This window comes from Hermetia illucens, chromosome 3 (assembly GCF_905115235.1).
Source record: "Hermetia illucens chromosome 3, iHerIll2.2.curated.20191125, whole genome shotgun sequence".
Lineage (NCBI taxonomy): Eukaryota > Metazoa > Arthropoda > Insecta > Diptera > Stratiomyidae > Hermetia > Hermetia illucens.
Window position 1 is genome coordinate 100,056,578 of NC_051851.1, and position 24,986 is coordinate 100,081,563.

The following is a 24,986-nucleotide window of genomic DNA, read 5'->3' on the forward strand; positions in this document are numbered from 1 at the left end:
CTATTAGTTGCATTATTTGTTCGGAGTGCACTAGAATCGATTACGGACCTCAATATGTGTTTCGATATGAAGCTGATTCTTATTGCAATTTTAACATTTACCGCGGTTGGAAGTGCTCAATTTCGGAAAGATTCGGAGGATTCCATCCTCAACGGTTTGTCTTGGGAGTGCGCAAACAATGCCAGTTGCGTGAATGGAATCGCTTTAAGCGTAATTAGTCGCTTCGACAGGCGGGAGCCAATCGACTTTGGGCTTTTCAGCATAAATCCCGCCCAGCACAGCCCTGTGCAGGGTCGCTCAAACAAATTTTTAGAATTTCTAAGTGGAAACGCTATCCGAATCCCTATGGGTCCCATGGTGTTTAGTGTTCAACAGTCGGAACAAGATAGTGATTACCTTGAAGTTGCCTTGCTGAAAAGTGTTGCTGAGCAGGGTAAAATAATACCGGAAAAAACTGAATTCTTAACTGAAATTGTTTTAACTGTGTCCTTTCAAGGTCGTGGAAGAAAGCGCGTGTCGCACAAGGAGAAGAAGCAGCTCCAACTTATGATTCCAATGTTCCTAGCAGCAAATGCGGTGGGATGGACTTTATTTGCTGTTAAAGCTGTTGGAGTACTCACAGTGAAGGCTTTGCTCATGTCAAAGCTGGCACTGTTAGTAGCTACCGGAATCATAGTAAAACGACTGATGGAGAAAGCAAGCGAAAAGTATAATGAATAATCTGGCTTAGAAATTTCTTGTCTTATCATCGAAATTTTCAGAATGATGCTTCCTCCATATCTCGATCATCACCCAGAACACCACCCTTATTTAATGCCATATAATATGGAATATGCATTGCCTTCTCATCCGATTGCTGCCGCAGATGTTGCTCATGTTAGCCATGATGACCTATATTCAATACACGTAGCGAATCCACATGAAATGACTTCTTCCGCAATTGGACAAATGGTGGCAGAAAGTTCTTTGTCGCACGCAATCGAACATCCAAATGGCACTTCACCCCAAGTCGCGTTGGCTGGAGGTGCGTATAAAGTGAAGAGAGATGACACAGAGTGGGCAGGTGAGTCCAAGGATTTTTGCACTTCCCTCTTCAATATAGGATTACCTACCCTTCCATTTAGTGGTTGCTTGATCGACTCTGTAATCAGGTAAATGAGCTGCACCCAAGAGAGGATTCCAAGTTACTATTTTTATATTCTTTGAGTAATATACTTATACTAGTGGAACGATTTTAGGAACTTACTAGCATAGCTAGTGACAGCTACTGAAAAGCTAGCAAGAAAGATCAAGTAAGAAAATGAAAAATTAAAGGTGGAAATGCAGGGAATTTTGAGGTACACTTTCAGTCTCAAAACTCCGATTAGTGCACACAGCTCAATCCGAGAAGTTAAATTAGTTTTTAATCTAAAAACGGTATTATATATTAATCGAGGTCGCAGTAGTATGTATTCTGCATTGCACTCGCCCGAGGTAATAAGCTGTATTGACTTATATCCTATATCCAACCAGAATACAAATCCCTCAGCCACTACGGAGATCTGAACTGTGAACTTTCCTTGAGAAGATTTAATACCCTAACCGCTAAACCACGCATACTGATGCGCACGTTTTTTTAGTTTGTCATCCGTTACTTAGTTTTCGTTTATTTAGATACGTCATTTTAGGAAATCTGTAAAGTGGGTGTAAGAAATCCAGAAAACATGGAATAAATTATATTTAGGAGACCAACGACGATTGAAGAAAAAGTTTTAGCAACTTTCGCACTAAAGTGCAGAAGTTTTGGACACAATTTTCAAAATACACTGGTGATATTTTCATGGTTTACTCAGGGAACTATCTAATGCATTTCTTCTTGATGGGCCTTCATAAACATTCTGTTCAACAACTAGATGAAAAGGTGTGAAATGGTCTTAAAAGTATTGGGATAAAAACCCGCCAATAGTTTGTTGATAATAATTTGCCCATTTTTAAGAGTGCGCGTTAAAATCCAAGCCAAAGATATATGGTTTCTTGCAGATTTTCTGGTCTATATGTTCACGGTTATTAGCAATAAATCACCCTTCTTAATAACCTACGACATGGATATTCCTCCTCCTTTTTATATTTGAATTTCGCATTTGAAGGGGAGAAATCCTTTGAGCAACTCCAGCACCTTTCTTTGACTTTACTATGGCTGTTCCTCAAAAGCTCTTGTCCTATTCGAGTTAATTCTTTTAAGTTGTCTCGACAGGCTTATGATATCTATCAATTCCTGAACTTGGTGATTTAGACGATAGTGTGTTCATTGACTAAGCTTTATTGGATACCCTTTGATGACCTCAGTTGAGGCTTAAGAATACGTATTTTCTGCTTGTCGTAAAAGACGATTCTTTTGGTAGGCTAGCAACCTACAAATTCATAAACTTTACTGTTACCAAAACGTGAACAACACCTCGGATAGGGAGTGACATCATGTCCAAGAGCTTTCGCATTCGAAAACGGACTATGATTGGTTTCTGAAATGTGCCATATCGAGGGTCCCAAGAATAATCGCCTTCTCCAACTGGAGCGAAAATTCCAACTATATAAGTTTGATAAGTAAAAGCGAAGTAAAATGGTGGTACTCTGGAGAGTACTCCTCTCCCTCTACCCACACTAATGAGAATGCGCTTTTGTTCTTTGAAAAGTCAGACGTGAATTTGGTGTCAGGTTGATACTAATGGTTACCACAAGACGCGCTCGCTTGACCTACGACTCGGTTTCTGAGAGGCATCTCACCCCCAGATTCCGGTACAGATTACGGAGCATCACAGTTGCACAGTACTATGCAGCCTAGACTTACGATATAGGTGGACAAGAATGCTTTCTACTAGTAATCACACGCAGTTCAAGAAAGGCTTCCTATAGACTTTTCCCATAAGTGACATTGTGATCGTAATGGATTATCTGAATGCGAACTTGGTGACCTTAATCATAATAGTAAGAGATTTGTGGATACTTGCAGCTCACCCCGCATCTTCATTGGTGACACATTGGTCGAACACAGGCCTGCCATAAGGTCAGTGGGGTTTCAAGTGACCGACACCGTACGAATAATCACTTGACTACTCTACGATCAGCAGTGGGTTTAGGAGTCGTTTTCTGAATATCCGTATTAAAAAACTCGCTGACGTCGGCTTTGAAAGGGATCACCATCTGATCTCTTATCTTTGCTTGCAAGCTGCGTCCGCCGCCTCACTAAGGGTAGGAGAGCTGTGATCCCACAAGCTCAATATCAACCATTTAAATGATCCTGTCGTTCGTGGGAGAGTGGAGGAGTCATTTTTGTGATTAAACGACGTGTACCCTGAGTAACTCGCATGATAATATTGATGAGCATTTTGTAAGCCTAACAAGATCTGGGTGAATCATCGAAGCGGATCGAGAAAGGAAGGAGCACGAAGCCTTTTCATTTGATATCTCACGTTGCTATATTGGGTGAAGAAAAAATTGAAATTTCAAACTCACCTCAAAGGGATGCGACTCCCTGCATCGCTGGCGGGCTCACCAATTCAACATTTCCGCCGAATTTTCAGTCAATGGGTGTAATCATTTCTGGGAAAAATGCATCTAACAGATAACGAGCTAACTTTTTGTTTCCGTAAAGCCTTAAAAAAGTGCAGCCAGTGAAAAATATTACCATTGGAGACATTGGTGGCATAAGTGGTTTGGGATAGATCAATCCCTAGCAATTGTTCTATTAAAATGAGGATCATCCCTGCTATCCCGCTGGCTGTCTGTTTGTCACGCATACTTTTATTAGAAATGGTCACTCCTATTAATATGAAATTTGGTGACAAGCTGGAAATTGTAAACCAACACGCATGCTGTGAGTAACCTTCTTCTACTTTGAATTTAAGGTGGTGAGGTGCAACATTTTTTTCACCGAATATAAGCATGTTGCATATCAAATCAAAGGCCTAGATTAGTACTTTCCAAAGTTTTTCAACGTTGACATTTGATGCAAAAGGGGGAAATGCAGTGACTGGAAATTGATAATTTCCTACTCAATCGAAAAATTTACAAAAAATCACAAAACTGCCACTATGCAGGCACTGTAACACCCACATTACATACATTAATAAGAGTATATTACGCTGTTTCTTAGAAAATGCCTGGAAACCCGGCTGGAATAGCGATTTTATAATACTCACTCTGCGGTTGAGAGACAAAAAGAAATTCGAATTTCAACTGCAAAATTATCAGCCACTGTTTTACAAGATTTCACCTGGAATTCAGTCCTAGATTTCTCAGACAAAAAGAAATAGTAAATTATTAGTCGACTTGCACGACTTGTATGATAGATGAAATTGGTAAAGTACTTTCGTGTAGTTTAATTCCAATTGTATTTGCCATTTTAATCGACTTCTCTATTGTAGCAAGAAGTGTATATTGGGTTAAATTCGGGAGTTAGATTTAATTTAGACGAATATTATCAATTACTGTCCATAATCCTTGGATTGTGTCCGAATGTTTTACTGGTTAGAGCGATAGGCCGTCGTAGCAGAAGGCCATGGTTCAAATCTCCTTGGTAGCAGAGAGATTTGTGTCTAACTGGATATCGCTTACCAGTCGGCCTAGCTCTGAATAATTTCTTGAGTGAAATCAGACTAAGAATCACGGGCAAGCGTGATGCTGAGCACATTGCCTCCTTGATGGTATCATATTCCTGTAGTGCACCGTTACGGTATTGACTGAAGTGCTCAAAACTTAAATCTAATGTCAGCGGGGAATACTACTTTGTCTTCAGATATAGACGATCCATCAGGGACACTGCAACCTTTCATCGAGCTGATCGACCCTCGTTCAAGGAGCCCAAACAATAACTGAAGCACAGCCGATGTGCAACTGCTCTTCCTATCTAAGATATGCACTTGAAATTTTAGTATCATTATCGTCATCAACGGTGCAACAACCGGTAGCCGGTCTAGGCCTGCCTTCATAAGGCGCTTCAGACATCCCAGTTTTGTCCCGACGTCCACGAATTCGATATCGTTAAAAGCTGCCTGCTGTCCTGCCCTACGTCATCATTCCATCTCTGGCAGGCTCTGCCTCGTCTTCTTTTTCCACCATAGACATTATCCCCATAGATTTTTCGGGCTGAATCATCCTCATCTATTAAGTGCCCACCGCAACCTATTGCACCGCATTTGATCCACAAGCTGACGGTCATGGTCTTGCTCATAGATTTCATCGTTATGTAGGCTACGGAATCGTCCACCCTCATGTAGGATCGGAGGATTCTTCTCCCGAACGCAGCCAAGAGTTCACAATTTTTCTTGCTAAGAACCCAAGTCTCCGAGGAAAACATAAGGATTGGCAAGATCTTTGTCTTGTATATTAGAGCTTTGACCCTATGGTGAGACGTTTCGAGCGGAACAGTTTTTATAACCTAAAATAGGCTCTGTTGGCTGCCAACAACCGTGCGCAGATTTCATCTCACAGCTATTATCGGTTGTGATTTTCGACCCTAGATAAGGGAAATTACCAACGGTGTCAAAATTGTAGTTTCCCATCTTTATTCTTCCCATTTGACCAGTGCGGTCTGATCTTGCTGGTTGGCTGATTTTTGGTGCTGAAGTTGCAGCCCAAGATCTCGTGTCACCTGCTCGATCTAGGTGAAGGCTTTAAAGGCGATGAAAAGATGGTACAATTGATGCCCATATTCCAACAGTTTCTCCATCGCTTGCCGCACAGAGAAAATCTTATCTTTTGCTGCCTTCTCATGTATAGGGCATATAATGCCTCGTTGCCAGTCGCAGTCCGACACCTGGAGCATAAGTTGATGAACGGTTTTGTGTAATTGCACGGACTTTTTCTTCTACACTTGGTGGTGGCAGTATTTGTGCGTAGTCTTCAGCTGACGAGACCTCCAACTCGGCGATGTTCTCGCTGTTGAGTAATTCATCAAAATACTCAACCCATCACTCCACTATGCTCATTTTGTCGGAAATTAGATTTCCTTCTTTGTCTCTGTGAGGCTTCATCCCGCTGACTTGTTGGTAAAACTTCCGCGTCTAGTGCGGTTGCTCTCTGTACATTCGGAGCTTGCAGCCTTGTTTGTTCTCCCAGGCTTCCTTTTTCCATCTGTGAAATTGCTTCTCCGGTCGCGGGAGTTCGTGATAGGTCTCCGGACGTGCCTGCATCCTTTAGGAAGATCATTACTTGATGCTTCATCTCCAGGATCTCTGTTGACTGGAGTTATTGCGGAAATTTTAGCATCTTATTTTTAAAGAGTAGAAAAATGCAAAAACAGAAAAATCAATTTCTTCAAAATTCCAATTTGCCTTAGTGCTGGGGAAGACTGTGATAATGTAATATCGTGTTTTTAAATTTTTTGCTTTGGGTAAAAATACCATGCCTATGTATGTCATTCTAATGCAAACTTCTAGTCACATAATTGTGTGAACCCCCCCCCCCCCCCTTTTCAGTCGATCTTAGAATCACGACATTTTGCGGCAACGTAACCATAAAAAGGGTTCAGTTCCATGCAAAACCAAAGGGGACACAAAAAATCCCCTCGGAAAATACCTCTCCGGGCATGGGCTCTGAGGTATAGCACCCTCAGATGTACGCACTGATAAGGTGGTATGCCACCCTTCCATGACTGCCGACAAAAACCGACTGTGTATAGTGGTAAATTTCTTAGACCAGAAATTCTCCACCTGATCCAGACAACCCTTTTAGTTCTTCGAGCTGTTTATGACTCGTCAAACTTCCTCTTCGGTAAGATTCTTATATTTATTATTTCTTATAATTTTAATTTATTATTTAAATTTTTTTAAAAGAGAGAAAAAATGTTTCTCATGTTCATGTTCTCATGTTTTAGTAGTAACTTCCTATCTTCATCAGTAACCCACTATAGTAATATAATTATAATATATTCATAATACTGTATGCAAGTTGGTCTATCGAAACCTTGCGTATAAGCATGGGCTGATCACGGGAACAGGTCTGGTTTACCGATATGAGCCGCATGCAGTACTTGATAGTTCTCTTTGCAGCACGTATTGGGACCGGCAAGTTCTAACTGATCGCGACATACCACACAACTAGCCTGACGTACTGCTAGTTGAGAAGACGGGTCACTTCGCGTGTGTTATTGATGTTGCTATCCCCCATAGCAGCGACATTGAACGTAATTACGTAAAGAAGAAGGCGAAATCCACCATCTACCGAGATTGTGACCACTCTAAATAATAACCCACTGATGAAGGTAGGGAATTGCTACTGAAATGCGCAGATGGGGTAATAAATAACTCACTAACCAGAGGAACAATTTTCCCTTATTTTTCTTTGTTTTTTAAGGTTTTGTGTAAAACAAAACCTTACTAAAATCGATTCACTGCCTGTCTGTCTGTCAGTCACACTTTTCTCCAACACGGCTGCCCGATCCGAATGAAATCTTGTGGACTGATGGAAACTATGAATTCCCACGCATACAGCGAGTGATATAAATTTAGATGGAGTTTAAAGGGGGGCTCCCCATACATGCAAAGAGGGGATTCAAAAAATTTTTTCATCGGATATATTCGCGCAGAGTATCAAACGAAAGGTCTCGATTAGTATTTTCCGAAACTAGCATTAGTTTTGTCGTAAATTGCAAAGTTCGTGAGTAAGGAGTGACAATGTATGCACTTCAAGTAAGACAGGACTCATTTTTGGAAACTACCCAACCCAAAAATCCGAAAAAAAAATCAGAAAAGTGCGCTTAGATGAAATCTAGGTCTATTAGTGTCAAAGTTGTAGCAGTTCAAACTTATCAATTCCGTCCGAATTAACAGCATCCTAAGCCATATAAATAAGATGCTGACGTCATAATTAACGAGAATAATTGACACTCGTGTAAAATATTAAAATTGCATTCATAAAGAATCTACTTCTCCCCAGCCTTTTTTAAGGTTTTGTGTAAAACAAAACCTTATTAAAATCGATTCAATGTCTGTCTGCCTGTCACACGCACTTTTCTCAAAAAATTTGGTGGACAGATGGAAACTATGAAATCTCACACATACAGCGGGTGTCATTAATTTTGGTGGAGTTTCAAGGGGGCTCTCCATACAAGGGGGGATTCAAACATTTCTTTCATCGGATATAGTCGTCTCGGGTATCAAATCAAAGGTCCCCATGTACTTTCCGAAATTGACATTATTTTTGGCATAGATTGCAAAGCGCGTGAGTAAGGAATCAAAATGTACGCACTTAAAGTGAGACAGGACTCATTGTCGGAAACTACCAAGCCTAACAATCTGAAAATCGACGTAGCGCACTTAGATGAAATCTAGGCCTCAAAATATGTCCCATTCGGGTATCTGCTCAAATAAACTTACTAATAGTATATTACCAACTTTTAGAAATTGACTAAAAAACACCCCATAAGTTAATCCTAGGAATACTAAATTTTGTACCGGCATAGAGGGCAGTATCGTACATACGCGCGCCAAGCTTCATGAAAATCCAACTATTAGTGCCAAAGTTATAGCAGTTCAAACTTGTCAATTTCGTGCGAATTAACAGCATCCTAAGCCATACAAATGATATGATGACGTCATAATTAAGGATAATAATTGACATTCGAGTGAAATATTAAAATTCCATTCAAGAAGAATCTAATTCTCCCTAGCCCTTTTTATATCTGATGTTAGTTAAATTCTTCGCATTTGCTAATAATATTAAACTCAGAGTATGAAGCGTATGAGGTTGACTATTATCAATACAAAGCTTTCCATCAAAAGATTTATTTAAATAGCTTTCTAAAAAATAGAGATTTTTAACTATGTGACACGGAGCGTATGGCTCGTCACTCCTCATATCTTCTTCGATTCCTTCAGCCGTTGTGGCTTTCACAAGTGGAGCTCATCGAGATCGGCTTCGCCATTTTATTTTATTAAATATTTGATCTAGATGTAATCGCGAGACTTTTAAATCCCCATCCAGTGTGTCAAGCCACCGTTGTTTCGGCCGGCCTTTTGGTCACTTACTATTGACTTCGATGTTCAGACCAATATTGGTGAGTGAATTCTCGTTAGTGGGAATTACGCAACCACACCATCGAAAACGTCTCTCGCAGTTTTTCCACGATCTGTGCAACTCCATATCGACCGCGGATATCCTCATTTCAGATGTGATCAAAACGTGTCACGCCACTAGTCCAATAGAAGATCTTAATCCCCATTACCGCAAAACGCCGTTCATTGTCTTTTATAGTAGGCCAACACTCAGAAGTATAGAGGTACGACGATCACAAAGAACGGTTGTGGAATGCCACTTCATTCAGATTGCGTTAATACGTGAATCCGTTTCATTACGCAGTTCTCCATTGGCTGATAGCATTGACCCGAGATATTTAAATCGCTTAGTTTTGGGCAGGTCACTGCCGCTGACAGAACTGAGCGATTTAAATATCTCGAGTCAATGCTCTCGGCCAACGGAAAACTGCGTTATGCTCCTCATATAAGGAAACACAAAACCTTTTATACCTGAAGCGTCAAGCTTCCGGTTTCCCAAATTGTTTATGTATATATTTTGATTGCATTAAAAGAAGGAGAAAATGCTGAATATTAATGTGAAAATAAATACCGTTTTTCGTCTTTAATGTAAGGGATTCTCTTAAAGTATTTTATTTGGAAGTTATTTTCACTCCTTCCATTATTATTTTGATGTTATTTATGATAACCTCCCTAATTTATTACTGGAAAGGGTAAAGATTTTCTTTTGAGTTTGTTTTGTCTAATTTGTGTGTGTATCCACTTGTGACTTTTATAGAGGCAGTGTTCCAATTGGTTAAAATTCATCCTGGGAGTAAACTGTCTACTTAACATTCTACTCCCTCTTTCTAGTTGTTAAGTCAACTTCTAGTAATGCAAAGTTATTTCTGTCTATCAGCACTACGTTAATCTAGACAGGGTTTTTCGCCTATATCCTATAAAATGGTTTTTAAGGTTTTGTGTGAAACAAAACTTTGTTAAAACCTATTCAATGTTTGTCTGTCAGTCTGTTTGTCCGACTGTCACACCTAGTTTACTCAGAAGCGAAATTTGTGACGAAATTCGGGAGAAGGCGTAAATCCCTTTACATAAAGCAATTGGCGCCATTTTGGGTTAAGTTTGAAGGGGGGCTCCCCACACATGCGAAGGGGTATTTTTCACAGAATATGGTCATCTGTGGTATCAAATGAAGGGGCTCGATAAGTACTTTTGGAACTGATCTTATTTCTTATATCGGGTGAAACATAGGGGATTGGAGGTTCAAAATACGTGCCCCAGAAAGTGGAACAGGACTCGTTCTCTGTAGGCCTCAAAATACATCACATTCCGATTTCTGCTCAAATAAAATTAATGATATCATATTACTATATTTCAGAAATTTATTCGCCCCCCTTAATTTCATCCTAGATGTGTAAGATTTGAAACTATTACTGGCACTAGTTACGGGTATGCGGATATTTTAGAAAATCTTAGCAAAGTTGCGTCAGGGTTTAGGAAATCCTTTTAACTTTTATATTACGAACCAAATTTTCTAATACTTAATCTAAGCTACTATAAGCGTAAAATATTTTTGAATAAAGTGTATTATATAATTAACGACCGTATTTATCTCTATATTTTCAGGTGTAACAAGAAGGCCCGTAGTTTACAGATACGTCGTTCCGCACAACCCTGTCCATGTATACCGTCAGACGTGAATCATTTTCGTAAAATAATTCTCCAGAGTTGGTGTTATTTATTTATTTATTTATTTGTAAAGACTTTGAAATAAAATTATATTATGTTAAAAGGTACGTTTTACATGTCTCATGTTAGTTATTATTATGATTATCTATAAAATACATAAAAATTAAAACTTCGCACCATAAGGAGAAAGTCGGAACAGTTTAAGCAAATGCAATCCATGATGTCATGATTTCTTCTGGGTAGCATATGCCATCTCCTGTGCATCTATTATTTTCGCAGGTACATTGGTGAGACCATCAATAAAACCATCCAACGCCCTCGCCCATCCATTGCTGTAACTATCTTGTCCTACATGAGGGTCGTGTGGATGGTGATGCGGCACAACTTCGTATGTTACATGTTTTTTGTCGAGGAGCTTCTTAAGTCCAATAAGCACCGCTAGCAGCAATGCGATTTTTGATACAATCAATGCTTTTCCAGCTAAGAGAAGCAATCCCTTTATAAATAATGCTCCGATGATTCCCATTTTGGTAGCAATGGCGGCCAAAATCGGCCCCATGTGTTTCATTTTACCTCGACCTTCTTCATAGGATCTGAATGGGCTTATCGAGATCCCGATATTAAAGTTTCCTCGTGGCTCCGTAGCCAACACGATTTCGGCAGAGTTATGAATTCTGTATCGAACTGTTCTTGAACGAATGAATTGCCATAATTTTTCAGCTATTACAAATCCGAGCGCCTCCTCATCAGAACGTAGAGCACGATTTAGGAGAGCCTCGTCTTCGATATCAGTTTCTTCTTCCTCATGTTTACTGCGTTCGCTGAAAGAAAAATGGTCAATAGTTATAATTTAAATAATTAATTTGAAAAAGATTATCATGCAATTAACATCTATTCAACTGTAGTATTTCAAATAGAATTAGAAGTTGTGTCACACTTGGGAATCCTCCCCAATATAAAATATTTACTAAAAAAGGTGAATCCTGGAAGAATTCGGAGTGCAAATATAAAATCGAAAACTTCCAAATCTGGCATTTGTTTCACTAAAAAAAGAGAAGGAAATTAAGATTAGCGCATGCTCACAAAAGAAACATAAAGCGTCTTCTTATAGAGAATATAAATTGAACAATTTGGGTGTCGAACTCGAGCAAGTGCGAATCGAGTGGCTACGACCTCGAAAAAAAATATTATAATTGACAACGAAAACTGTTTTTTGATGTCAGTTCAAGACGATACCAGCCCGAAGAAATAAGGGACTCCTCACGCATAATTAATTTATAATTAATAGTCGCTTTTTTGAAAAACCTAATAAAGAGGAGTCCGTGGAGCACAAGAGAAAAAGTAAGTTGTTTCCCAAGTGGTCCGGTCCGTCATCAAGTGAACGCGGACTCAAGATTCCCAGCAGCGTCAATTAATAATAATTAATTATCCGCCGTAGCCGGTCCCAAACCTGGTTATGAAAGGAGGAGGGATAGTTAACTTCAGTCTGTGGGTGAGGAAAGTGCAGGAACTTTGCAGTCTTGCAGATTACTCACTGAGGAAACTATCATTAAATCTGGCAGTTAGGGATAACATGCACCACCGAAAATGAGGAGAAGGAGAATTTTATGGTCCGGTATGGATAACCGGTGGGAGTTGTCTGACTTGATCGCTGGGTCGGGCTTCTGTAATGGACAGCGCGACGTCGAAATTGTTAATCATGGGGCGCTATTGCAACTACAATTATCTGTGGTGCCGTTACGGCTGTCAGCAGAATAACTTTCGCGTTATTGGTTTGAGTAACTGAAGAGATCCACCATGGAAAATTCGTCGGGAACGTCAGTGGGACTCACAAAGGCAGGACATTGCTAGACTGATTCAGATCAGCTCTCAGAGGGTTTACAAAAAATATACCGTCCCCAGTGCAACACCCGTAGTTGAAATTCCTCACATACTAAAGCAGAAATTTTCTGCAGTATGCAGTCGTTTACGACGGTATGGGGAAAGTCACTCCAGACGTGCCCAAATCTTAACTTACGCGAGCAAAGAGCGGAGTTCTTTTAGATCACACAACGAATCCCAACAGAGCGGCCAGACAGTCCGGTCTCCGGTGAAGCCCATAGTGTTTTACGTAGGCACCTGTCGTGAGACTTAATCCTACGGTCCTCTTCAGATGCGGATTGATTTTGTGACCACAATCAGAGCCCCGCTGAGACAAGCAACAACGGTACCAGTCTATACCAAGTGCATGGCTTAACATTCATACTGGTGGATGCAAGAATTACCTAAATCTCTACCGAAATATGGAGTATGGCACCCGTGTTGATACGCAACACCACGTCGAGGTCTGAAGGTCTCTTCTCGCTTCAGCACAACCACAACCACAATGAAACTGCCACTAGGGGGGCCAACCGCAAATAACCGAGCTGTCCTCACATACAACAGGAGCTCACCCGAAGTATGTGAGTCCAGGGGCTTTCCCGGTTCCCATGGTACCAGTATACCCCTGGTAAGGTTTCGTGACCAATTTGCCACTTCAGATGAGTCCATGTGCAGACTCAGGTCTGATCGCCCTAATTAGGCCTTTGGAGCATTCGCTTACTAAATCACGGCCGGCAAACCAAAGTGATTACAGCGTCTCCCAGTGCCACCACTATGGAGGTTCTCCTCGGCCACTTGATTTTGGTTTGGCCGATAGGGTTGCCGCCCCATCTTCCTTACCGCCGCTTCTGAGCACCGTGTGGTCTCCGGTGACGGAAGCGAAAAAATATTGGGTGTACTTTGGGGGTTACTCGCAGAGCATACTGAATGTATCACCGTCAAAGGCACCCGCCAGGCCAACATCCTAGCATGAATTTTGCGGATGTTACCGAAGAGGAAGTTTAACGAGCATAGAAAGCTCGAACAATTGGAGGGGCTCTGGTCTGGATCGGGTGCGGAATTTCTGGTATATAAAATTCATCAGTATACATTGTCAGTTGGCACGTAGCATAAAAGAGTTTATTAGTTCCTCATAGGCGAAACTGCCTACCTTGTGCCTAAAAAGGATACGCTATTGAATCCCGCAGACACAAGACCGATTACTTACTTATCAACCCTCTATAAATTCGTAACGCCTATTATTAGTGGAAGGGTCAATTGGCACCTGGAAACCAACAACATTCTGTCCGAGGAGCAGAAGGGCTGCCGAATTGGGTTAAGGAGTTGAAAGAACAACTCATTACCGACTCGGTAGTTGTAGGATAACCAACTAGCAACCTAAGCAAACTCTTTAGTTGTTATATCGATTATGCGAAGACTTTCGATAGCGTACCGCATACCTGACTAATCGATGTCCTACATCTCTATCGATCCGAAACTAATAAAGTTTTTGGCGACAGTAGCACCACAGCGCGTCCATCGAAGGGTGCTAATACCTCAGAGTGCATCCGTATACGAAGAGGAATCTTCGAGGAGGATTCGATGAGTCTCCGTCGGTTTTGCATGGAACTGTATGCTGGTAACATGTTTAACCGTGATATTTGCACAGAATTTGGATTAGCCAAGTGTCGAATTCAGGCCATCCGGAAAGGAGTTCTGCAAGGAACTCATCGAAGATCGATCGGAAAAATGTCCAGCGGCGGATACGGACAACTATGTCCTAATTCCTAATGTATCTTCCAAACCCTGCGGTAAAATTGGAGTTAGGGGCGTGATTGCCGTGGTGGCACAACACCATCACCAGGTCTACTCATTGCGCGCTTATTTTTACAGCAAAGGGCAGGCGAGTCCCTTGCATGCGTCTATAAGGCCGACTGTGAACTAACTCCATTTACCAAGGATCGATCTTTCGGTGGTCAAAGGGTAGTAAGGTCCCAGGGCGAAGCGTCGATTGGTACCCACAATGGGACATAAAACCTGGGAAATGCTTGCTAAGCTAACACCAACAGCTACTAAACCCTATCTCCACCTCCACGTGGTCACCGCTGGGAGCTCTTTCTTAACGAAAAGCTGCAGACGGAGAAGGATGAAGAAGCAGTCAACAAACGAACGTGGGCCTTCCCAGACGGGACAATTTTCAATCAAATTGACCACATGTTGATCGAACGCCGCCACCTTTCGTTGATCTCTCAATCTTCTGAGTGGGATGAAGTCGGACCAAGAGCAGATCACTGAATGGAAGTCGAAGGCAATGCAAGGTAAACACGTGAATTGTCTTTTGCAGTCTTTTGTCGATTTGTATTTGTCGTACAGATGGCTGTGTGCTGGGGAGCTCTTTGCTGAAACAGAGGGGTTCATATGTGCCATTCAGGACGGCGTGGTCGCCATCCAAGCTTATAAAAAGCTCATCATGAAAGAACGCGTAGAGAACGACCAACGCAAAATGTGTGGTTCGGCGCTAGAGACTTTGGACCATATCATTTGTGGTTGTACTGTTATGGCATCGATGCAATACATCACCAGGCATAATGCTATATGTAAGGTTATCCATAAAAACCTTGCATATAAGCATGGGCTGATCACGGGAACATGTCCGGTTTATCGATATGAGCCGCAAGCAGTACTTGGGACCGGCAAGTTCTGACTGAACCCCATATTCCGTTGACAAGGCGGTTCGCTCCGCGTATATTATTGATGCTGCTGTCCCCCATAAATGCAACAACGAATAGAAATACGTGGTGAAGAAGGTGAACTATAAGCCACTGGTTCGTGAATTCAAAGAAAGCTGGCATCTCGAGCGGGGGGTTGTAGTTCCTATAATATTATCAGCTACAAGTATTATACCTAAATCCCTCACGGCTTCCCTTGATGTCCTGGGACTCTCTTACAGTCTGGTCCAAACCAATGCAGGAGTACACCATTCTCCATACGTTCTCGATGTTGCGAGGAGTTCTCGGCGGATTCTCACACGCTACCACTAGTGCCCCTTTATTCATAATTTAAGTAGGTACGATCGTCCTAGCCTAAATGCTTGGCACTTGGTGCAAGTATTATGTGGATTCTGTCGAGATTTTGGCAACTCGAAAGATTTAAGATTTAATGAAATTTGATATAAGAAAAGTAAAGTGTTGATCAAAGTTTTTCTTTTTAAATATTCATCCAAATATGTACAACAAGCAAATACCTAGCAACTTATTTATTCTTTTCTGGTGCTTATCTGGTTCCAAGGGAAACAAAGCTGTATAGAATAACAGAGTATATTTAGATAAAGGTAAAATTATCTTTCTAAGGAAATATTTCTTTATTTGTAAGAAAAAGCTGATCCCTTCTTATTTTCCTCATGACCAGAAATGTAAGAAGACACTAAGCTCTTAAAAGAAAATATATTTTATCTTTCATATCAAAGTTCCGAAGACAAAAAAATTCTTGAATAAGAATTGAGTAGGCACCTGTGTTATAATTTTTCACACGTTTACTCACTGCAATAACGAGCCAAGTCGGGGGAGTATCCTTGTTGTCAATGAACTTTACCTAGCTACGTTGTTATAATCCCCAAGCGGGTTGATTCAGTCTGTGCTTCGAACATATATTTAATGCGAATTTATATTCTTGGCTACTGTTAGCAGTAATGTTGAGTGGAGTTGGCAAACAGAAAATTTATAATTATAAATAGGGCCTTATGAACCCAACTAAATAGAGTGAATATATAATACGTTTAGGTTTCGCTTATGACAAGCTTGAATGAATCCACAAAGAATTGAGGACTTATGGCATGGTGTAGTATAGTATGCCTTATAAAGTTAAAGTAACCACTAGAAAAATAAGTAGAGGAACCAGAAGGTAAACGCTTCTTGTTGAAAGGATTTTTGTATTGCTTATATAAGCATATTTCGGTGGGTATTTGCCCCATTTCTATCTATCTGCTGATGTTTATGCATTCAGTTTCTCAGACGATTCACTTTAGTATGATACTGGAATTCAAAGCAAAGTGCAATAAATTTGCAAAATAGATAAATTCGACCTTTTATAACTCTGTTAGCAATAGTGTGATTTCAACAAAATTTGATAGTGTGATGATTCGACCATAAACTTAAAAGGGGCTTTACACAAAACCTTAAAGAGAGATTTTCGAAGATTTTCCCTATGAAAAAAAATAACCTCCGTTGTCCATAAAAGGGCTTAAGATAGGAAAGGCAATTTATTCAGGGTACCGTTTTTTTTTGTCAAACCGTTGCATTGCATTATACCAGTAAACTGAAAATACATTGACATATTTATTTAAGTTAGCATACATCAACTTGTTCCTTTTTGTAGTGTTTGTGTCCGTCCGAACTTAATCGATTTTCTTTTCATCAGATAAATCGATAGCCTAATTATCCCAGAATACGCTCCGAAAATTTCAAAGCGACATTCGTATTCCTTAAGATTTTATGTGGGCACAGGTTCATGCTGGGGCGCCCAGGATATAGCCACTCTATATCCTTACGCAATCCTGTCAATCACTCGCTTCTACGAATGCATTCATATTTATTGTAACTATATTTTATTTGCAACTAATGCTGAGAAATGTCTACGATTCCGAAAAGCAACTTTTAAAAAAAATGTTCAAGCACGTTGCTTCAAAATGACCTTTTCTGTATTTGCGAGGATTTTAATCCGAACAATAATAAACCTATCATTATGGATTTTCGAGGTATGATCCATTATAAAATTACCTAGAATAGAAATCAATATTCGGATTGATGACATACTTTTAAGGGTGTCTATTTTTTACATCTATTCATCGACTTTAAGGCCGCCTATGATAGCATAGCCAGGGTAAAACTGTACACGGCCATAAAAGCAGCCAGATAAAAGCAGCAGGATCACTCTCAAGACCATTCGACATCAACAACGGTCTACGACAATTGGATGCCCTATCATGGGTCCTCTTTAACCTGGCCCTCGAGAAAGTGATCCGTGATGCCGAGATAAATGCAAGAGGTACGATCCTCTTTAAGTCCACCCAACTACTGGCCTATGCTGACGATATCTCATGGGAAGAACCACCCGAGACGTACAAACTGCCTTCATCCAGATCGAGCAGGCGGCGCGAGATCTTGGGCTGCACATCAATGAAGGCAAGAGAAAGTGTATTGTGGCAACGTCAGCACCGAAAACCAATCTATCAACAACTTTAAGACCGTTGGCAATTTCTACTATCTAGGGTCGAAAATCACAACCGATAACAGCTACGATGATGTAATCCCCGCACGGTTGCGATGATGGCGTAGGCCAGGATGCCAGACAGCTTTTAGGGATATCGAATTGGTGGACATCGGCGCAAAATCGGGATGTCCAGAGTTCCTTATTAAGGCAGGCCTAGACCGGATACCGGTTGTTGCGCCCTTGATGATGATGATTTTTTACATAATTGATCAAAAAAAGTGTTGAAATTGAAATATTTGTTTTCAACAACTGCGAACTGTTTAATGTTGATTATTCTTACTTAAATTAAAGTTCGAATTCCTAGACGAAAAGATAATAATGTAAAGTTACATCTTTTTCCAACCATTTGGAAGTGGTTTCCTAACCTTAAATGAGGCAAAATGACACAGGTGACAACGCACGCAAAGAGGCTGTTACCGATGAAAATTTAAAAAAGTCCACAAAATGATATTGGATGGCCACACAATGAAATAGATCGAAATAGCTGAGGCTTTAAAGAAATAAAAGGAAGGTGTTTTACATATCGTGGAAGAATGTTTGGGTATGCGAAAGTTCTGTTTAAAGTGGGTGCCACGCGAGCTCACAATCAATCAAAAACATCAACGAGTTAACGGTTCTGGGCAGTGTTTGAAGCTCTTCCTCTATAAAGACCCACATTTATGCATCAATATGTGACAATGACGTAACATGGCTCCATTATCTCAGACCAGAATCAAAACGTCGTCATCTGAGTGAACTGCACATGGCGAACGGACTCTAGTGTGCAAAAACGCAACAATCGGCTGGCAAGGCCATGGCATCAGTATTTTGGGATGTGCATGGTATAGCATTCATCGACTATCTTGAGAAGGCAAAAACCATTAACCGTGACTATTATACTGCGTTGTTTTAGCGTTTGATGGATGAAATCACAGAAAAACGACCCCATTTGAAGAAGAAGGAAGTGCTGTTTCATCAATACAATGCACCGTGTCCGAAATCTATGAAAACGATGGGAAATTTCCATTGGGATTCAAATTGCTTCCTCATCTACCGTATTTTCTAGATTTGGCCCCAGCGATTTTTTCTTGCTCTTAGACCTCATGAAAAGGTTAGCACCGAAACTGCGGCTTATTTTGAGACTAAAGACAAATTGTACTATAAAAATGGTATCGAAAAATTGTATGGCCACTCTAACGGCTATATAGCCCTCGAAGGCAAATATCATATATATATAACTTCTCAGCCCACCTGTTAATGTTCCAATTTGATCAACTTACAATTAATTTTTCCAACTAAAATGAAATCCCAAAAATGTACTTGAAAATAAGCCTTGTAATGTGGTTTCACCTCTAGCACTAGCGATTAGTAAAATTGTTCAATCACCACTCAGGCAACAAAAGCACATAAGATTAAGGGACAAAATATGTCCATCTGGATACCCACCATGGAGCTCAAATACAAAACATCACATACAAATTCTCTCCTTCTACATCCATTATCTGAATTCAAACGGATTCCGCCCCTTCTTAAAGAAAAACTCGATTGCCAGAGAAACACATTTCTCATAAAGCAACCTCAATTAGCTTCTGAGCGGATGTTTAAAAATTCAGGAAGAAAGAAGGAAGGAAGGAACCGAGGAATAAAGAAGTAGAAATCCGTGAATAAATGTAAATAGTTCCAAACCAATATCTAGTAGGGGTTATTCTCTCTATGCTCCGATATCGGAACGGCAAATGGAAATGAAGAACTGCATAAACGTTGTGCAGATAACTTAAACATATTATTAACTTAAGCATCAACCTGACATCAATCAAATCAGAAAGGATTGATTTATTTTGGCAGTGATTAGAGTTAATAGTAGAAGGATTGAATAACAAGTTTTCTAAAGGCTAGTGACAGAAAGCTACTCAATTTCAATTAAAAATTCTAGAGAAATGTATATCTGCATTGGTTGATACCCTTTGATGAAAAAATGTAAAAGGGAATCTCCCTTTATAAAGGTCAGGAAAGCGAAGATTTTTGAATCTTCCCAAAAAGTCAATTCTGGACTATACCTACTATACATATAGAGAAGGGTCGAAGTCCAATTCCGTAAATCTAAAAAATTCAAAATCCATCCCTAAATTTGTTAGTTTTTGAACGGAAAAGTAAGAAATCAAGAACCGATAAATCAAATAGGCGCATTCATTATAGAAGAGGCGAATAACTGTAAATCACTGCAAACATTTCGTTTACCCACACACAAGTCTCAGAGGTTTGATAGTAGAGAGGAACGAGGCATATTCATCAGCCAACTTATGACAAATCAACCTATATCAAGAAGACGTGACCTCCGACTCCGAATTTGCGCACAAAGGGACTCTATGATTTATATGTTATCATCCCTCAATCAACCCAAGCAGTTATAAACTTTTTTACACCCTTCTGGCATAGATTCATGAAAGGCAATCATGAAATCCAACATTTGCATAACGTATTCTGCTATCCCAGCACCTTGGGCTAATTACTTCTATCCGCTTCAATTCAATGGAGTGTATTTCAGCCTGGTATTGGCTCCTTTGGCGGCACTGAAAGCGTTTTTGAGATCACTGGCACTTTCTACAGATGAAAACAATATAGGAAGCTGGACGCTTCGGGTATAAAGATTTTGTGTTTATCAAACGAGCATTCTCTATTACCGCATATTGATGCATACATCTATATGCACACATTTAAATTGATCTCGAAATTTGAATATTTCCGATATTCCTGCATAAAAGCACACATGCATATAGGCAAATCTAATTCTGGTACCACATGTTCTTTAATGGCCGCATATACAATATAAGCAAATTCATCTGAATTCGAGTAAATAATACTGATGAACGAAAGAATAAAAAGGACTACAAAAGGAAACCTAAGATGTTCCCATGCGCCCGCCGCTCAGTTCAGTTTATATCACGAAATACAAAATTTTACCTTTAATAACTTTGTTAATAATACTTAATTCTTCTTCAAGCTTTTTAAGTATCTGGTAACTTTTATACTTCTAAGTTGAGCTTAAGGGGGTTTTCGGGTAAATTTCTAAAATATCGTAATATTCCATTATTAACTTTAGTTGATCAGATATCGAAATGGAATATATTTTGAGAGCTAAACGTCACATAGATACACTATTGCGATTTTTTCTAGATTTATCGGTTGAATACGTTTTGAGAACGGCACATGCTCTTCTCCTTGGTGTACACATTTTGGGCCCTAGCTCCCCTACGTTTAGCAAATATCAGAGAAGTTTCGAAAGTTACTAACCGAGCACTTGGGCGGAGAGTCCCCCTTTTCGCGTAACGCAAAATGGTGCCACTCTTTGCAAGTAAAGGGGCCTACAGGACAAATGTTCTTACCAAATTTCGTGGCAATAGATTCAGCCGCTTCCAAGTAAGTCAAACAAACAGACGGATAGTCGGAGAGATAGACATACTGGTATACATGTCGAAAAATCGCAAGGAGGTGGTTAAATGGGAGCATGCATCTTCGGTGATTAGTAGAGTTCATACTGCAAAATCGGACAAAACAGAGAACACATATTTTTTTTTTTGAGAATGATGGGGTCCTAAGTCGGCATCAACTTAATGCTGCACCGAACCAAATGGGGAGCAACTTACTCCTTCCTTTTTAGGCCACGGACCCGTTCTCAAAAAAAAATATTTTCAGCTCTGGCCAAGCTCTGGTCAATAAGGCGGATTTGCGTTCAATATAATTCGTAGTCCTGTCGTGTTTTGCTAATTATATAAAGGAGCACTTAACATCTGCGAGAACCTTCGGTCACGCTGCTCCCAGGGCAGAGGTGAGGGAGCGTCTGATGTTTTGCCTCTGCCCTGGTAAGAAACCGTAAAACCGTCATCGCCTCACATTTTTAGAGAACACATCTCTGAAGTGATAGAATTCTTTAGTGTTTACCATCTAATCAGAAATCAGCTACGGACTATAGGAGCCGCTCACAATACGGTTCGAACTTAATAGAAACCACCAAACAAAACTGAATTCATCGACTGTAAAGTCAACCGAAACATCTCCTAATTAGCTGCCTCACAGGATAAACTCTGTTCAAAACATCATTCCACGTCAAGCGAACGTTCAATGGCTTCCATTCTAGTGAAGGTTAGATTCGCAGAAGCTTCTTAGACAGGCCGAAGATGTGCCAAGTTTACACTAGCAAACGACAAGAAGAAAATTGCTGAAATTACGCGATTTCTAATCTACGTTTCCCTAATATTCGAATAGGAGGTGCTGGTAGTTAAAGGGGATCCAAGTTCATGCTGGATTTTCGAGGAATGACACCGAGAAAGAAGGTACGAAAACGAAATTGCCGATGGTTATGAGAGGATTCGGTATCCCGACTAAATGTTCGAGGCTAGATATAAGCAACAGGATCAACCTGCAGGCCTTTTACCAACGATCCTTTTTAAGTTGCGCTCGAAAAAAGTAATGCGTGGTGTTGATATAAGCGTAAGAGCACGATGCTCTTCAAGTCCACCAAACCACGGGGCTGAAGAAATTAACATAATGGGAAGCCCTGGTCAACTGAGAATAATAAATATAGGAAAATACACCTTAAGACTGTTGATAATGTTGCCTATCTAGGATAAACAAGCCGAAATACCGGAAGCTCGCGTTTCGGATATAAAGATTTTGTGTTCATCTTATGTAAGAAACTTCAACGCACATTTTTCTACCCGTATATAGTTACAAATTCAACATATTTCTTCATTCATTCATTCATTCTTTCCCAAACTACAAAATATACGTACATACTACAGCCATAGATGTTATCCTCACCCTAAATTTTGTACTTGGACATCAGGGGGGTTACCGGGTAAATTTCTATTGTTAATTTTATTTGTTCAGATACTGGAACCGGATGTATTTTGAGGCCTTCATTTCGTAGAGATGCGCCATTGTGATTTTTTTCAGATTTTGATTGAGAGAGAGAAGAAAGAGAGAGAGAACGAAACCTGTTACGAGCTATTTTTCACCCGATATCAAATATGGAACCAGTTTCGAAAAGTGATATTAGATTGCACATGAAATGGCCGATTTGGCAATCAAGTGAAGTTAGTTGTGATTTTGCTGTATCAAACCACCACCAGTTGACGTTATTGGTGTCGGATAATGAAGTTTAAATACTCCTACATTTAATCAAGGAGTCATCTCAGTTATGACCGCCGTTGTGATAACAGTGAATAAAAAGGAAACAAGTCGGGAAACCGGAAGCAGGGCTAAACAGATTGGAAGGTTTTGTTTGCTGCTTCTGTGAGTATATGCATTTAGCATGTCAGATTTAGTACCTCGGGTTGTAAATTTACACGGTAAAGACAACTTTGAGCTACTGTACTGTTACTAATAGTATCATTTTGATCAAACTTGGGGATAATATGCTTCGTATTATATTTTATACTAACGGTACACTACAGTATACTGTAGGAGTCAGCATTGCACATGCCCGAGATTATTACTCTGATTTGACTCAATCATTCACAGCTGAGTCGACTGATATCCAACGTCAAATCCCGAAACAAACTCCGCTGCCACCAGTGAGATTTAAACCGCGACCTTCCGTACAACAGCCTTGTGCTCTAACCACTCAGTTATCCGGACACTATTTTTTGTTATACTACTACCCACCTTTATAACTCTGAGATACACTTAAGGGAGGTTTTACTCAATTTTCCCAAAAATGTGGTAATATACCATTATTAACTTAATTTGAACAGGTATCGGTATGGATCGCATTTTGAGGCCTGGGCACCATATAGAGGAAGCTTCATGATTTTTTTCCGATTTTTCGGTTGCGTAGTTTCTGAAAATGGGTCCGTTAAAAAATCATCACTTTCCACCCGTCCCGCTCCCCGCCTTTCTAACAAATCTCAAACTAAGACCAGCTTCGTAAAGTACTAACATTTGATTTGATACCCCACATGACTATACTTGATGAAAAAAATATTTACACCCCCTTTTTCACGTATCGAGCCCCCCCTAAATCTCAACGTAGAAGGAAATTTCGTGTCAATCGGTATAGCCGTTTCTGAGAAAAGTGCGTGGGACAGACAGACATTGAACCGATTTTAATAAGGTTTTGTTTTGCAAACAAACCGTTAAAGGGGAGGAAAGGAGCCAAGAACGTATACTTTTTTTGTATGAGTTCAAACTCGGTCATAAAGCAGCGGAGGCGACCAGGAACATTAACAGCGCAATTGGAGCTCCGGTCAGACGACGTAAACGTTCAAAGTGAGCCACGTGGATGGTTCTGGATACCATCGATTGACAACGACGAGTTGCGTTTGCTACTCGAATCCGACACACGTCAGTCTGTGAAGGTTTCCCTGCACTTGCAACAACTTGGAAAGGTAGAAAAGCTCGACAAATGGTTTCCGCATGCCCTTACGGAGCAAAACATAACGCTTTGAATGGAAATTTGCAGTTCTTTACTCTCCCGCAACAGAATCGATCCCTTGTGACATGTGATGAAAAGTGGATTTTATACGACAATCGTCCCCGATCAGCACAATGGCTAGATGCTGATGAGCCACCGAAACATATGTCGAAACCGAGCCTCCACCCAAAGGAGGTAATGGAGACTATTTGGTGGTCTACAGCTGGTGTTATCCACTATTTTTGGCACCTGGAGAAACGATAAATGCACAGAAACACTGTGCCCAACTAGTGGAAATGCACCAAAAATTGAGTATTCAACGGCCGAGATTAGTCAACAGAGATGGAGTGATACTTTTTCACGACAAGACCTCATATTTCCAGAACAACGCTTTAAAAGTTGAACGAATTGTATGAGACTCTTCCTCATCCACCATATTCACCGGACCTTTCGCCAACCGAATACCACTTTTTAAGGCATTTGGATCTTTTTTTTGCGGAAAAGCAATTTAGGAATAAAGAGGCCATCAAAATTGCCTTCGACGAGTTTATCAACACCCGAAAATTGGACTTCTACGAAACTGGCTCTTGCATCTCGCCGGGAGACGTGTTTTGAATCGACTGGCACCTATTTTGATTAATAAAATAAGTTTTTGTAAACTTTGCAGTCCTTTCAAGTTTTAGTACTAAATCGGCCATTTCATGGGAAACAACCTAATAATTGAGCCCATTACCCCACATGACTACATTTTATGAAAAAAATGTTGCGCCCTCCATTCACATATATGGGGAACA

The 24,986-nt window shown here is 40.3% G+C and overlaps 2 protein-coding genes across 2 annotated transcripts in view; one reads left to right on the forward strand and one right to left on the reverse strand.

The window, feature by feature from the left end:
* On the forward strand, positions 1–10,759 carry LOC119653141. The gene is made up of 4 exons (XM_038057676.1): positions 1–433; positions 497–707; positions 762–1,063; positions 10,632–10,759. Exons 1-4 carry the CDS (start codon positions 55–57, stop codon positions 10,703–10,705), a joined length of 966 nt encoding a protein of 321 aa, XP_037913604.1. The 5' UTR covers positions 1–54; the 3' UTR covers positions 10,706–10,759.
* Positions 10,745–24,986, reverse strand: part of LOC119653143 — a 20,084-nt gene continuing 5,842 nt past the window's right edge. The window contains exon 3 of the mRNA XM_038057677.1: positions 10,745–11,515. Within this exon, the coding sequence (XP_037913605.1) occupies positions 10,918–11,515 (598 nt within the window). The 3' untranslated portion in view covers positions 10,745–10,917. The remainder of the gene's footprint in view (positions 11,516–24,986) is intronic.